The sequence below is a fragment of the Neltuma alba genome, unplaced genomic scaffold (genome assembly GCF_004799145.2).
Source record: "Neltuma alba isolate B1F8T4 unplaced genomic scaffold, ASM479914v2 tig00002424_pilon, whole genome shotgun sequence".
NCBI classification, from domain to species: domain Eukaryota; kingdom Viridiplantae; phylum Streptophyta; class Magnoliopsida; order Fabales; family Fabaceae; genus Neltuma; species Neltuma alba.
In genome coordinates, this window is record NW_021632857.1 from 1 (window position 1) to 15,489 (window position 15,489).

Below are 15,489 nucleotides of genomic sequence, written 5' to 3' on the forward strand. Positions count from 1 at the left end.
TTGGTTGGAATGGCGCGATGTAAGTGATAGCGCCTCATGAATTTTAAGCCTATACAAGAACAGCTTCCATGCCCATTACGGTTAAGCAATCTGCAAGAATAATTTTTCACTACTTGAAGTAATATCAATACAATTCAAAGTATGGAAGACGGCTGCTTACAGTTTTGGACTGACATGGAAATATCTACTCAAAATCTTAGGCGGAAGTTGACCTCAGTCTTGAATTTGATTCCTCCAAACAATATTGGTCCAGTTGCGATGGCGATCGACGTGGCAGACATTGCTCCCCACCTTTAAGGACTTCTGAGGCTTTACTCTGCGAGTGCAAGTATTCCAGTGCAACAACAATATCACCAATAAGTGGGCGGAAATTCGGTTGCTCTTGCAGACACATTGCAGTGATAGCAATCGCATGATGCAAACAGCGCAAGGGGAATTGTCCGTCAAGACGAGGATCAACCAACTGTACAAACTTGCTCCGGTCCCTGAGAAACTGTCGAGACTGCAAGCAACCAGAGTTGGGAAAAAAAAGTTTCAGAAATTGAAATTTTCCACGCGTAAGGAAGGGGAATATAGATACAACCATACAGAAAGCTTAAAACATGTATTGCCATGCCACAGAATCCCTGTGGAAAAAAGGAATCGTGGAGATAGCAGGCATTTTAAAGGAAAAACACTCCATTTTCTACCTACTAACATTGATTACAATTCAAAAACACGTTATCTATACCAGAGAAAAGATTTCAGAAGAAAGAATTAATTTAAAACTTCCACGTCTCCTCCAAGAAGGGGAGAACCTATCTTTTAAAAGACCCAAACATTTACCCATGCAACTAAGTTTTGCTCCCCCGGCTTCTTACTGACATCTATTGCCCTTCGTCCAGTAATCAACTCCATCAAAACCACACCAAAGCTATAGATATCAGATTTAAGAGTCAGTTTGCCACTCATGGCATATTCTGGGGCACAGTAGCCATATGTTCCCATCACTCTGGTTGAAACATGAGTATTGTCTCCAACAGGACCAAGTTTAGCAAGCCCAAAATCTGAGAGTTTTGGGTTGAAGTCATTGTCTAATAATATGTTTGCAGATTTCAAGTCCCGATAGATAACAGGAGGATTTGCTTTACAATGAAGGTACTCAAGCCCTCGTGCAGCTCCAACAGCAATCTTCATCCGATCATTCCAACTTAGCAGCTCTTGGTTTGGTTTTATATCTGAAAAAACAGAAATGCACACTAATTCTGGGCAGTATCTGATAATTTCCTAATAGTGTATGCAGACTATTCAAACTGATGTGCCTGTTTTCCATAAACATTATAGAAGATATATCTAACAAAACCAGCAGAAAGAGGGAGAAAGGGTAAGCAAAAAGGATGAATGTTTTCACGTTACCATACATCTTAAAGTTGCTTCAAAACAAAGTGGAGAAATTCAGTTTCTAAAAATTTAGAATCATCAGTTCAGTGATGCAAAAACCCGAATAGAAAAAATTTTGATACTCTGTTGCGGAGGTGCAGAAACATCAAAGTTCAAACCATTCCCTTCAGTGAACAAATCAGCAACCATTTGACACGACACAAGTTAGAAAATGAACGATGCAGTTGTTTCTTTCTATCTTGGTCTAGATGTACTGGCATCATTGTCTTTGAATAGGCCCAAAATATGGTTGTCATTCACATTTGTAGTCCTATTATTAGTATTAAAATAACAAGAAATTTCACGCGGAACGTCAAATTGGCAAGAGTTACACGTAAAAGAAACACATTCCCCACAAACAAAGGCATAAGGACATGTTATACATCCTCAAATTCAAATGAAAATGACCTCGCGAGGATAAACTAATGATCTAATATTTTCATCAGAAAATATTGGGTTTTTGTAATCAAGGAGCATAGTTGCGTAAATTACTAACAACAACACATATTAAACATAACGGCTGAATTAATGAACAGCAAAAAGGAAAGTACCAACCAGGTATGGCAAAATATCAAAAGGAAAGCAACCCCTACGTGCTTAAGTTTTAACAAAATCCTTCATAGGACATGTCAAACATTCAATCACGTAGCCATACAGAAGATTGGAATTAGAACCTCCAAATGACAAGAGGTGCAGAAACAAAAGAAAGAAGAAAAGAAAGTAATAAGATTACCAAAAAGATGATCTTCCAGGCTACCCATAGGCATATATTCATAAACCAAAAGCCTTTGATCTCCGTCGGTGCAGTAACCAAACAAGGTGACAAGATTAGAATGGTGTAGCAGGCTTAACATGAGAACCTCCACTATGAATTCCTGAAAACCTTGATGACCATCGTGATTTAACTGTTTGACGGCAACAAGCTGCAAATAGAAAATAAGCCATAAAAATAATCTGCAAGCCCCAGCAACAACATGGAATATTCAAAAGATCGGAGTCAGACACATTAGAAAATCAGAAGTTAAAAAAAAAAAAAAGGGTTTTGAAAAGGAAAACTGCTAGGAGGCCTGTGAGGAGGTGATGAAGGAAAAAGAGATGGAAGCGTGGCATGCCTGGCCTGTATCAAGACGACCTTTGTAAACCCTTCCAAAACCTCCTTCCCCAATCAAATTCACTGGCTTGAAGCCCCTGGTTGCCGCTGCAAGTTCACGGAAAGTGAAACTACGGGCAGCACTGCTTTTTGGGCTGCCGGCGACGCCATTCTTCCCCTTCCCATCATAGGATCCTCCCTTGCTTCTATCGTCTGCAGACATTACATAATCAACAAGATCCACAAGCCAACGGGTGGGTTATAAATAAAAGAAAACCCTTACCGCCACTATGGGCATGAGATTTGGAGCGCCCAGTCCCTGCAAAACCCGGATGCCTATTAAAACAATAGGCAAAAAAAAAAAAAAAAAAGTCTGGGAAATGGAAGAATAAAGGAGAGGGGAAATGAATGAGACCGGAAGAAGAGGTAGATCGAGGAGCATTATCAATTTGGATTCTGCTGGCATCTGAACGGCGATGACTAATGCAAGAGAAGCAGCTCATCTCCCAATCATACGGCTCTTGCTTTCAAATAATAATATTTGAAAGAAGATGAAGATGAAGACGGAGATGAAACTCTTCTCAGACAGACTCAGAGAGGATTTTGGCTCTCCCGTCTTGCACCTCCAGATCAACAACGGCTCACTCCTCCCAAAATTAGTCCAAAAATTCCCTACAAAAAAAAAATCTTTTCCCAATTCACAAACAACCCAATCTGGCGGCTTCCTAATTTGTGGTGTAATAAAAATCGGGGGAATGGAATTCACGCGTGAAGACGAATCTGCATTTTGTAAATGGCTAACGCCAAATTTGGACGCAAAACCCATTTAGCGGCATGCTGAGCGGAACAGACTCGACTATAATAATAAATGATGATGATGATTGCGGCTTCTCAAGGAGAGTTCTTAGTTCTGACTAATACACACCAGTGGGAAATTTAATTGATGCTTAATAATTTTATTATCTCACCATTAAAAAAAGCCAGAAGATATCATAAAAATAAAATGAACGGAATCAATGTGAGAGCATGATTATCGGGGTCGCTGTCCATCTTCCAACCCTTTTGTGTATTTAAACGTTACGGTCCCGGCATCAGAAAGGATGGTTTTGTCATTTTATCATTTTGCCCCCGGCTGCTTGGGCCCCTTTACATTCCCACTAAATGCCTAGCTTGGGCTGGCCTGGCTTTTCCTAATGTGCATACTTTTATTTTTTATTTTTATTTTTAAGGGTGATAAGCGTGACACTACCCTCTCTCTCTTTTTTACAGGTCTATTTGGTATGAGGGAAGGATAAAAAAGTTTTAATGTTATCTTATTTGATTTGATTAAAAAAAAAAAGAAAAGGATATTGAATGATCCCTTATCTGACTCAAGAGAGGGAGGGGAGAGATAATAACAATCAATTTATCATTTTACCTTTATATATTAGTTTATATTTTTATTTATATATTATATAACTTCATTTACATCTTATTTCAAATTATATAATTCAATAAATATTCAGTCTTATCATATTAATATGTGTATTTCAAAATTAGTACAGTAATTTTTTATTTTAATAAATATAATAATATAATTTAAATAATCAAATTAATAAATTTTATATGCTCAGGAAAAAAAGAAAATTTTCCCTCTCTATTTTTTTCCCAACTTTAAAATATATTTTAATTAATAACATAATATATTTGTGAAAATTAATTCACTTTGTAATAATATAATTTTTCATTGCAATAATTTTTTTATTTTAAATTAATTTTTATTACTCCTCCGGTCTTTAATATATGACCCATTTAACTAATTTGATTAGATTAAGAAAGTTAGGTAAGTTAGTTAATTATAAAAATTGTGACACGTTTTTCCTAAAATACCATAATCATCTTTCTTAATACCCCTCTCTATCTTCTACTTGATTATGGTTGATAGAGTATCCATAGGGGTAATTTAAAAAAAATTGATAAATATGATAAATGAGTCTTATATTTAGGACCAAAACCAACTCAGCAATTGGGTCCTATATTAAAGACCAGAGGAGTATAATATATTTTTAATTATAATAATATTTATATTTATTTTTTCTTATGATAATATATTTTTGTCTAAAATAAATATTATAATAATATATTTTATAGGCATCAATGAAATATCACAAAAATATGAGAGCAAAATGGTCTAACATTTTGGCTCCCTTCCAAAAAACCCCAATTTGGAAGGAAGCCAGAATGGGGATATGAAAGGGAGGGGAGGAGAGATTTTAGTTTTCCTTCCCTTCAAAATTTCTAACCAAATGAGGGGAGGGGCTCATTTTCTCTCCCCTACCCTTCCTTCCAACCAAACACACCCTATGTCTCCATTTACATCCCAGATCAAACAATTCACTCTTGCTTCTCACTCTCTCTATAGGAAGCACGATTCCAAACAATGCCAGCTCTGAACAGCTTGAAATACTCTTTTGGTTCTATTTATAGGTAAAGATGACATTTTTTAGTCCTATTTACAGGACACTGAAAGAATTTTTTGTATGAATGTATAGTTTTACCCTTAATTTATTGTTGCATTGACTTTGTTTAGATGAAGTATAATGTATATTAAATAGGAATAAAGTTAAAAAGTTATTAAATTTTAAATTAAAGTTAATAAAATTTAAGATTTTTCTTTTGTCTGTATGAAATATGTTGGAAGTGACTTATAAATAGAATTAGAAGAATAACATTTTTCGGTTCTCGTGTGATGATTTTCATAATCTGGGAAGTTTAGTTGAAACTTGAAAATTGCAAATGATGCAAGGGTAAAATTATGAAAGCACCAGGAAAAAAATCTTGTAAACTTGCATGTCCTTTATTTTACACTACCTCTAGTCCTTAATATAAGATCCGTTTGACTTTTGTGTTGGTCCTAAATATAAGACCCCAATCTATTTTGTCTCTCATATTTACTCAATTTTTTCCAAAATAGTCCTTCTGATAATTATAGTTTTGGCCAACATACTTGATTAGTAAGGATATTTTAGGAAAGACAACACCTATTTATTACAAATAACTAACTTAACTTTTTTTCTTAATTTTCTCAAATTAGTCAACTGGCTCTTATAATTAGGACCGGAAGTAGTAAGTCACTATGTTCTCTGTCCATAAATTATATCTTATTTATCAAACAAGGAATCATTTTTAAAATTTATAGTCAAAGTGTTAATACGTGTGTGTTTTCAAGTTGTCAGGCGTCATTTTTCCCTGTTACAAAATTTCCTTAGACGTGCAGCATGCCAATCCCAATTTCGATGTGGAGAAGTGGAGATGTCAATGGACACAATATCACTCCCAGAAATTTTTGGACAACACAAAAACTTTCACCCGCTTTTTCCCAATAGACGACTATAATGGCCCTTTTTCTTTTTTTTTTTTTTAAAATTCTCTTCAGTTTAAGAGGCAGTTTTAACTAATAAAATTTATAATTGGTAATAACCTGTGGATCTACGTTTGCGCCCCTTCATTCTCTAGGTGATTTGTGGAGCATGCCATTTAAACATGACAATCACAAACGCGAGTTGTTGTACGCGGAGGCATTTGATGTATACGAAGATTAAAAATGCTTGTACAAATCAAGTCCCGAGCTATCACATATTGAAAGCGATGTTCTTTAGGATTCATAGTCTGGCTTTTAGAAAACGTTCCCCAGTGATGCAACATTGGTGAAGCTGTCCACTGTAAGGCCCGTTGCTAGTCGCGGTGGCTCCATCAGAGCATTCAAACTTGCAACACCTGGGAAGACTGATGAGCTGGAAATTAGATTCATCAATAGGGAAGTGAACAGAGTTGCAGATTTCCTAGCTAAAGAAGGCTTATCCAGCTCCTCGCTCTTAGATTCGTGTCCTCCTAGTTTGCGTTCGTTAGTTGCTACTGAGTGTATGGGATTCAGTCCCCTTGTTGGCTAACTTTTAGTGTTTCGGGCTCTGCCCTCCTTTGTAACCAAAAAAAAACCTTGCAACACCTCGGCAGTTTACAACAAGTCAATCAAAATTTGACTATCATAAAACTCATGAAAATAGTTCTCACGTCGTCATTTTTTTCCCTTTCACTTGGCGTGAACATACAGATCGAACCCACAACATTAATTATGCCATTTCATGTTGAATGCTTTCTGATCTAATATTCTCCAACTACATATTTTTCTCTCCTATCATGCCCCAGATAGAATAATAATAATGAGGAACGTGAACTTATATATTTTTTACAAAAGAAATTCCCATCTCCCAAGGATCTGCTACACAAAGCGAACTCGCATTGCTCAGTGATCCACAATTCACACTACATCTACCAAAAACTAAGAAACTTCCGTGATAATCTTGGGAGACCATAAATTCATTTCAATAGCGTGAAAATGATGCTCTAGTGTTCAATGCCGTAACTATACAAATAGGAAACTGAATTTGCGGTACAACCACCAATTACAACCACCGCCTCAAAGCCACTCCCCATTCTAAGTCAAATGTTTAAAATGGTCCAATCTTTCATTCTGTTTCATTAAGCTCCAAAACTTTGATGGAACAAGTGAGAATAAATAATCCACCATCAAAGCTGGAGTGCCAAATTGGGCTGCAGATGAGAACCAGTATCCACACTGGAGCTAGATGCATTTGTTGCTCCAATCTTCCTATTTAAATCATCAGCAATTGACAAAGAATTGTGTTTCACAGGAATTATCAATGGTTTAACAGCGAGCCCTTTTTGAAAATCAGAGCCAGATTCCTCCGCCAACATATTACTGGAATCTGATTGACCAAAGTCGTTTGAGATTTGGGTCTTTGCGGGTGAACTCATCTCTGAAGGCATCAAGCAGGCAGCAAAGTTGCCAGTTATACCCTTGTCAATCATTCGAGAACCATCACCCGAACTTGGCAGCCCGGTTAAGTCAGAAAGGTTTACCATCCTCATTTGAGGTGAAAAATTAGGACCTAGCCGGTCATTTGAACCTATTACATCGTCAGAGCGAACAACAGAATCCTGCTTAATCCATGAAGGAACCACATATTCAATGCCAGAATCAACACTGTTAACTGAATTAAGCTCATTTTGAAAATTCAATCCTCTAATTGATTTCACGTCTCCACTTTGTAAGCATGATTTATATCCACCAGAAAACGAGCCAGATGGAGGAAGAAATCTACTTGAACGATTGTCTGGCACAAAAGCGTCTAAAGATCTATCCTGGTCATAAATTGCAAACTGTTGGCTCTGTGACACCTCATCTTCTCCTACCCATCCAGGACCAAATTCTTGTCCTCCTGGTAAAACACTGCTGATTTTCCTTGCAGCAATCTTCCAAACAACTGGACCAAGATCAGCAGCAAAATGGGCCAGGCTTCTCGTATAGCTATGCTTCACAGTTAAACCCACCTGATTTAAATTACAAAGACAAGAAAAAGAAGGGCTAAACTTTATCACCGAGACAAAAGCCGTCTAAATAAAATGGTAAATAATCTTTAACCATTTCAACAAGTAAAGATGGTTGTTATGAATTGAAAAGTAAAAGCAATTGGAGGGTACACAAGGTATTTAAAGTATCATCCTTCTATGGTAAAACAGAATTATGAACAAAGGCGTAACCTAGCACTACTATCTGCATCTGTGAAAACTTAGCAATGGTTTACAGATTTCCAGCATCTGGTTGGGGCAAATGATTTTTTTTTTTTAAAAAAATGAAAAATAAAATAAGTTTGTACCGCGATTAGTTTTTTGAATTCTTCTTCAATTGTAGCCAGTACTGGAGGTTCATCCTCAGTAGCCACTAGATGCTTGTACGTTTCACGCCTGGTCTCGTCAACCATGAATTGCTTCTTTCCATATCTTAAAACAGCTTTTAAAACAGAAGCTGCAAGGAAAATAATGAAAAAGAAGCAAGATTTACAATAAATGAGCCATGTACAGCTCTTATTTTCTGTATCCAAACTGAAAGGGAGGGGGCAAAAGTTAAAGGAATAGACCCTGACCTGGAAATTCATTCTCCCATTCAGACAACCAATTAGTATATCCCGTACTGTTTAAGGTGTTATGTGAAGTCCTGGCTAATGAATCTGCAGGCTGGAACTTACCTGTTCCTTTTCTCAAATTATAACTGTTAGGGCCGCCACTGCCATTATCTCCTCCCGAAGCAAGTGTTACATCTGAGGAAGAATCAGGAGCGACGCACTCAGAGGGAGACATTCCCAACGACTTTCTTGAATTCTTGCCTGGCGGCCTACCTCTTCTCACAATTTTGGGCTGTGGTTCACTATCATCACTATCCTGCCTCAGATTAGCAAAGTCCTTCCTGGCCAACTCTTGCATTGCTCGGGCCTGAGAAAAGATTCAGTCTTCAAGTCACAACAAACAAATGGCAAATATACGGATAGGGAAGAAAATACTACACTACAGCTTCAGACTTCCCCAAAACCTGCCGGTGATAAATAGTATCTGGTGCATTATATTGCATTGCATTTGAACATATCAAGAATACATCTTTCTGCAAGAATGAAGAAGCAGCGTGTTCAAATTCCTCTAAGACTAGATAGAATCTACACCACATACTAAAATGTAAAGGCAAAAAGTGACAATTAACTTATGGAAGACAGCATTTGCTTATAAATGACAAACTACCTGTGTGATGGAAAAGCAATAGCTAGTCATGAAGAATAGTAAATGTATATTTTCTGCCCCTATATCCTTAAACGATTGTTCTTTTGTTTAATGATGATGTTCTCATCAGAGGAAATAATGCATCTGATATAAGATCAAGCAAAAACGGAAAGTAGAAAAATGCACGCCACAGTTAGAGCATATTCAATGAATTAATTAGGCTTCATAAGAGTGACCAGCAATTCTTTAATCATGCCCGTTGAGTCAGCACAAACGTCATAAAGACATAAACAGAAATAGAGGGGAAAAAATATCATTCATCATTCAGGGAACCAGAAAGTAATCACTGGGAGGAAAAGAAAACAAAATCGTTCCACCATACCACCAACCTCAAATTGATCTAAATTGTTATAAACTCCGCCATCCAATTTCTTCCTCACCGTTGCAAAATCCATCGGGTGTTCAATGATATCATGATAATCAGGAAGCTGTAGCAATAAAGATGCTTCATTATAAGCGTAAGTAATGGAAACTAAAGCACTCAAATATTATTCCAAAAGATGCACCTCTTCTGGATCCACAGGTTCTGAGAACACTCCGTGGGTATCTTTTCTGCAATACAGTAGGATATAGTCGAATTAATCAATCGCGACAGAGAGAAGAAGCCAAGACAATAAACACCAAGACACGCACTTTTGAAGCCTATCAAGTATAAACACCAAGAGCTTTTTGTCTGGCAAAGGTGTAGTGGGGCCGGACTCCCCCTGCGAACCTGTCAACACATACTATTAAAATCACCATTAATATTCCCCACCAAGCCTTTGCAGCAGCAATTGGGAAATGATTGATAGGCTCATACCATGCTTACTGTCCGTCGCTTTCGGAACCTTTTCACTCTGCAAAATTAGTCCATTATCAAATACCAGAAAATATCTTTAAAATGGCAATGGATGTACGCGATTTTCTTTAAAACTTATTATAAGTTTCTCGGGATGAGAATCGAAATTCAATGGGAAAAGCAACAGTAAAAAGCTCCAAGCAGCAGCTGGAGTACATGTGGGCAGAAGAAAAAGGAGAATTTAAAAAAGAAAAATACTGAGTATACCAATAGATAAGACAAACTGAAGCTTTTTGGGCATATCTGTGCATTCCATGGGTCGACGACTGCTCAATTTAGTACGACCAATAAGGAATACATAAATAATGAAGATTTAAATTAGGGGAAAAGAAGAGAGAGAGAGAGAGAGAGCCCCACCCAAATTTTCCCAAAACAAAAGCACCTTAAATAATACCGAAACTTGACCAGTCAAACACATCCACTCCCTCCCAAATCGACGAGGAGACCGTAAAAATTTTATAAGAGCACGAAATTCCGAACGAAACAAATCTCATATTGTAAAAGTCATTCCAGGAAAATCCCGTGAAACGAAATCGACGGTGTTAAAGGGGATTAATTTAAGAGGTGAATGCAAGACGATCACCGTTTCATCTGATCCTTGATATGTGACATTGATCCTGCGTCTCTTGCGAGGATCCTCGGGATCGTGACCGTCCTCATTCCAGTTAGTGCCGTACGGCTCCGGACTAACCGGTGATAATGCCGAATAATGATGATGAGAATTCAAACCAACCAAGAGCTTATGCTTTTTCTCTTTGCGCTCGTCGTCGTCGTCATCGTCAGCAATCCCCTCTTCAGTCGCGTGCCTTAAACCAAGAACGGAGTTTCGGCGGGTGGGACGACGGTTTAGGTCAGAATGTGAATTGATTAATTTCGGGTTCTGTAGTTGCAATTGCTGTTGTTGATGTTGCTGTTGTTTTTTAAGAGTGCGCTTTTGAAGATCTAATAGAGATGGGCGTCCCTTCTTCTTCCTCTTCGTCATCGTTTCAGATACCTCGCCCATTTTCCTCCTCTTTTCTCGCACTCCAAACACCCCCTCCTTTTTCCCCTTTTTCATCTCGAATTGAAATTGAAATTAAAATAAAATGTGGACATCGCAGTTTGCGCGTGAAAATCACGTGACCATCCGGGAATGAATTTCATTTTCCTATATTTATAAAGTATAAAAGGAAGACAAATTAACTAATATTAAATACTTTCTTAAAAGTGTACAAACTAACTAGATAGGAGAATAAATTTTTAATGTGGGACGCCCATTTAATTGCTTAAATACATTGTCATCTTGCAAAAACTACGTACAAATCTCACTTAAAATTAAAAACTACATAACACAATTCCCCCATATAAGATTATATTTCTATCCACTTATTTATTAATTAACAGTCAAATCATATCCTAAATCAAAATGTCCCTCTTTAATATAAATTTTGAACATAAATCATTTAGGTTACCAAAAAAACTACTTTTATATATAATCCCCTAATCCTATTTATCAATCACTTATAACATATTTCACACAAATTAAAAAAACCTTAAATTTTATTAATTTTTATTTAAAAATCAACAACTTTTCAACTTTATTCTTATTTTTAATATATATTATATATCATGTAAACAAAATCAACATAATAATAAGTGAAAGATAAAATTATAAATTCATACAAATTTTTTTTTCAGTTTTTATAAATAAGATCAAAAAATATATTCTCTCCCTGCCTTGTAAATGAGGCCAGAAAAGTATACTTTTAAATTTTTAATTGTACAAATTTATTTGTTTAGTATTTTTTTAATTTATATATATGTGTGTGTTGGCTAAATAAGCATGCATGTAAGGAAAATATTTTAATGAACTAGGAATTTTGTATAATGGAGGATAAGTTTTAATTTAGATTTTAGTAATTTTAAGATAATTTATGTTTATTAATTATAATATTTTATAAAAATTCACTTCTATATTATCAAACTTGATTACTTTTTTTTTCCCAAATGGAAAAGAGGTAAACCATTAGATTATGAGGCCAAATAAATAATTTTAAATTTTTAGCCATAGCTTCAGCAAATAAAATCAAGTATTTTAGAAGTTATAACAAAACACTTTTAGCAGTGTTAAAAAATTGAATTAAAGTCTGTGTTTTAAAAATAAAGGGGAGTTCTCTACAATTTTAATAAAATAGAAGGGAAGTCATTGTATTTTAGTAATGTTTTTATTTTTATCAGATATCGAGTACAATATTTGTTATAATTTTTTTGGTGTCATATTTAATGTGTCTACGATTAGTAGATAAATAACTTTCAAGGATCTTTCTTCACGCATTCGATTGATAGAGCATATTAATTATTAATTAATATAATAGAAGTTTATGATGCAATGGGCATATATATAATAGGATAGTTTCACACTAATTTTAACTCATTTATTAATTAATGCACCACGAATGCATTTCTATTTATATAGCATAAAAATAAATTAAATATTAACAAAAAATTGGTTCTTGCACCGCTAGATCCCTTTGGATCTCGAGTTCGAGTTCTAAAAGAGACACTTTTGTAAGGAAGGAAAGTTACGAATCCAAATTGGATTAGCCAGATAATAATATATAAATATAAATATAAATTAAATAAAACATTTAATAATAAAATATAAAAATACTTAAAATTAAAACAATTTTTTTGGCCAAAAAATTAAAACACAATTGATTAAGGGAAAATGACACTAAAATACCACTTGAATTCCAAAAAGACACATAAGGGACCTGAATAAGCAAAATGACAAAGAAGACATCAGGTACCAATCTGGAATTTTGATTTTTGGCCTGAAGACTGAATTGCCCTTATTGTGTTCGCCTCCTCCCAGCGAAAGCAATTCCCCCCACTCGGCGAAAGAGAAGCTGCCCCCACTTGGCGAAACCAATCCATCTACTCGGTGAAACTAATCCCTCCCCTCAGTGAAACCGAATCCCTCTACTCGATGAAATCAATCCCTCCACTCCACGAAACCGAATCCCCTCCAGTTGATGAAACTAAATCCTTCGCATCACCATTCTGTAGAGATTGTTGATTTGGTGGGTTTTGGTTGTGGGAAAGAGGATTTGTAGTGAGAGAGGGAGTGAACCGAAGCGGAAAGATGAAGCGGAAATCAGAAAACTGGCAAGTAATTACGTAACGTAACTGCTGTCATATGCCTGCTGGTTTTTGGTAAATCCCATTACGTGAATGGTAAATTTCACTATACATGTAGTTAATTATGAATTTTACAAATACATATTGTGATTTACAACTTTTGTAGTGAAAGTGACTACTTTGTTAATGGGTTTTGCAACTTGTTTTCAGGAGATAAACAACTTGTTTGTAAAAACTAATAAAAGTGACAACTTTTGTAGTCACATTGAATTAACTGGTTGCAAAAGCTATTTAAGAAGTGGTCATTTTCACTATAAAAGTTGTAAATATCACTGTGTGTTTTGTAAAATTCAGCGTCAAATTTTATTGATTTTTAGAAACAAGTTGCTCATCCCCTGAAAAGAGGTTGCAAAACTCATTTAAGAAGTGGTAATTTTCACTACAAAAGTTGTAAATATCACTGTGTGTTTTGTAAAATTCAGCATGGAATTTTATTGGTTTTTAGAAACAAGTTGCTCATCCCCTGAAAAGAGGTTGCAACACTCATTTAAGAAGTGGTAATTTTCACTACAAAAGTTGTAAATATCACTATGTGTTTTGTAAAATTCAGCATGAAATTTTATTGGTTTTTAGAAACAAATTGCTTATCCCCTGAAAAGAGGTTGCAAAACTCATTTAAGAAGTGGTAATTTTCACTACAAAAGTTGTAAATATCACTCTCTGTTTTGTAAAATTCAGCATGGAATTTTATTAGTTTTTAGAAACAAGTTGTCAATTCCTTGAAAAGAGGTTGCAAAACTCATTTAAGAAGTGGTAATTTTCACTACGAAAGTTGTAAATCTCACTATGTGTTTTGTCAAATTTAGTAGGAAATTTTATTAGTTTTTAGAAACAAGCTGCCCATCCCCTGAAAACAAGTTACAAAACCCATTGAATAAGTGGTCATTTTTACTACGGAAGTTGTAAATCCCACTATACGTTTTGTCAAATTTAGCGTGAAATTTTATTAATTTTTACAAACAAGTTGTTTATCTCCTGAAAACAGGTTGCAAAACCCATTAACAAAGTAGTCACTTTCACTACAAAAGTTGTAAATCACAATATGTATTTTGTAAAATTCATAATTAACTACATGTATAGTGAAATTTACCATCCACGTAATGGGATTTACCAAAAACCAGCAGGCATATGACAGCAGTTACGTTACGTAATTGCTTGCTGATTTCCGCTTCGGTTCACTCCCTCTCTCACTACAAATCCTCTTTCCCACAACCAAAATCAACAATCTCTACAGAATGGTGATGTGAAGGAGTAAGATAATAGCATTTCCAACATTCTTCTTTTCTTCTTCCCGCATTTCATCAGCGTCGGTCTTCCTCTCTCCTTTCTCTCACTGCGTCGGTCTTCCTCTCTCCTTTCTCTCACTTTCAGCTTTTGGTCTTCCCGCATTCATCAGGGCATTTTGGTCTTTTGGCCGAAAATATGAATTCCAGATTGGTACCCAGTGCCTTATTTGTCATTTTACTTATTCAGGTCCCTTATCTGTCTTTTTAAAATTCAAGTGGTATTTTATTGCCATTTTCCCATTGATTAATAGCAAGATAACTGATAAACTCTCTAGTCTCTATTCATATTTTCATGCACGCGGGCATACAATAATATAAAATAAATGATCTGAAAAATACTTAAAATTAAAACAATTTTTTGGCCAAAAAATTAAAACACGATTAATGGCAAGATAACTGATAAACTCTCTAGTCTCTATTCATATTTTCATGCACGCGGGCACGTATATATGTCGATTTACAAAACCTTTTCCCTACTTGACCAAAAAAAAAAAAATCATCTTGCTCATGTGTCAGAAAATTACCTCTCAACTGCTTATTATTAATCCTCTATAACCATTAAAAAAAAATTAATCCACTATAACACTAATCAACGAGTCTCGTAGTTCATATTAAATTAGGTCCTTTAGTGAAATGTTTTAAAAGAACTCTATGGTTCAAGACATTATCAAGGTTAAGACAAAAAATGAAAAGAAAATGGAAAAATGACACATTGGTGCATTTTAGAAAAATGATGACAATTAAGAACTTCAAGAACTAAAAAGATTAATTGAAGATTAAGGCTCTTTATTCATTTTTCAACGTCATGGATACAAATTCCTGACAAAGGAATATAATGATTTTCAGAAACTTGAGAGTTCGATTAAAAAAAAAAAACCCCACAGGTCTTCATTGTAAAAGATGAAAAGTTAGTTCGAAGCAAAACTATACACTCCAATTTCATTTAATAAACTATAGGTGCAAAGTGTTTAATTATCAAATATTTATATGGAGCTAACAATTTTCGT

At 35.3% G+C, this 15,489-nt stretch overlaps 2 protein-coding genes across 5 annotated transcripts; both read right to left on the bottom strand.

Moving 5' to 3' along the window:
- Positions 1-31: 31 nt before the first annotated feature.
- LOC114727041 (probable serine/threonine-protein kinase PBL21) lies at positions 32-3,261 on the bottom strand. 3 transcript variants are annotated; one of them, XM_028913774.1, is made up of 6 exons: positions 2,925-3,261; positions 2,793-2,828; positions 2,532-2,722; positions 2,153-2,342; positions 826-1,217; positions 79-502 (listed from the first exon to the last, which is right to left on the bottom strand). In XM_028913774.1, the coding sequence occupies exons 1-6, from the start codon at positions 3,010-3,012 to the stop codon at positions 197-199; spliced, it is 1,203 nt and encodes a 400-aa protein (XP_028769607.1). In that variant the 5' UTR covers positions 3,013-3,261; the 3' UTR covers positions 79-196. The 3 variants fall into 3 exon arrangements, with proteins under 3 accessions (XP_028769590.1, XP_028769597.1, XP_028769607.1); XM_028913757.1 differs by lacking the exons at positions 2,532-2,722; positions 2,793-2,828; positions 2,925-3,261 and having other exon boundaries at positions 32-90; positions 161-502; positions 2,153-2,327; XM_028913764.1 differs by lacking the exons at positions 2,532-2,722; positions 2,793-2,828; positions 2,925-3,261 and having other exon boundaries at positions 33-90; positions 175-502; positions 2,153-2,327.
- Positions 3,262-6,765: 3,504 nt separating this feature from the next.
- On the bottom strand, positions 6,766-11,055 carry LOC114727029 (uncharacterized). Of its 2 annotated transcripts, none has more exons than XM_028913744.1 (9): positions 10,600-11,055; positions 9,978-10,014; positions 9,812-9,890; positions 9,685-9,730; positions 9,559-9,606; positions 8,937-9,005; positions 8,494-8,839; positions 8,227-8,375; positions 6,766-7,900 (listed from the first exon to the last, which is right to left on the bottom strand). In XM_028913744.1, exons 1-9 carry the CDS (start codon positions 11,017-11,019, stop codon positions 7,076-7,078), a joined length of 2,019 nt encoding a protein of 672 aa, XP_028769577.1. In that variant the 5' UTR covers positions 11,020-11,055; the 3' UTR covers positions 6,766-7,075. The 2 variants fall into 2 exon arrangements, with proteins under 2 accessions (XP_028769577.1, XP_028769571.1); XM_028913738.1 differs by having other exon boundaries at positions 9,508-9,606.
- Positions 11,056-15,489: the final 4,434 nt, after the last annotated feature.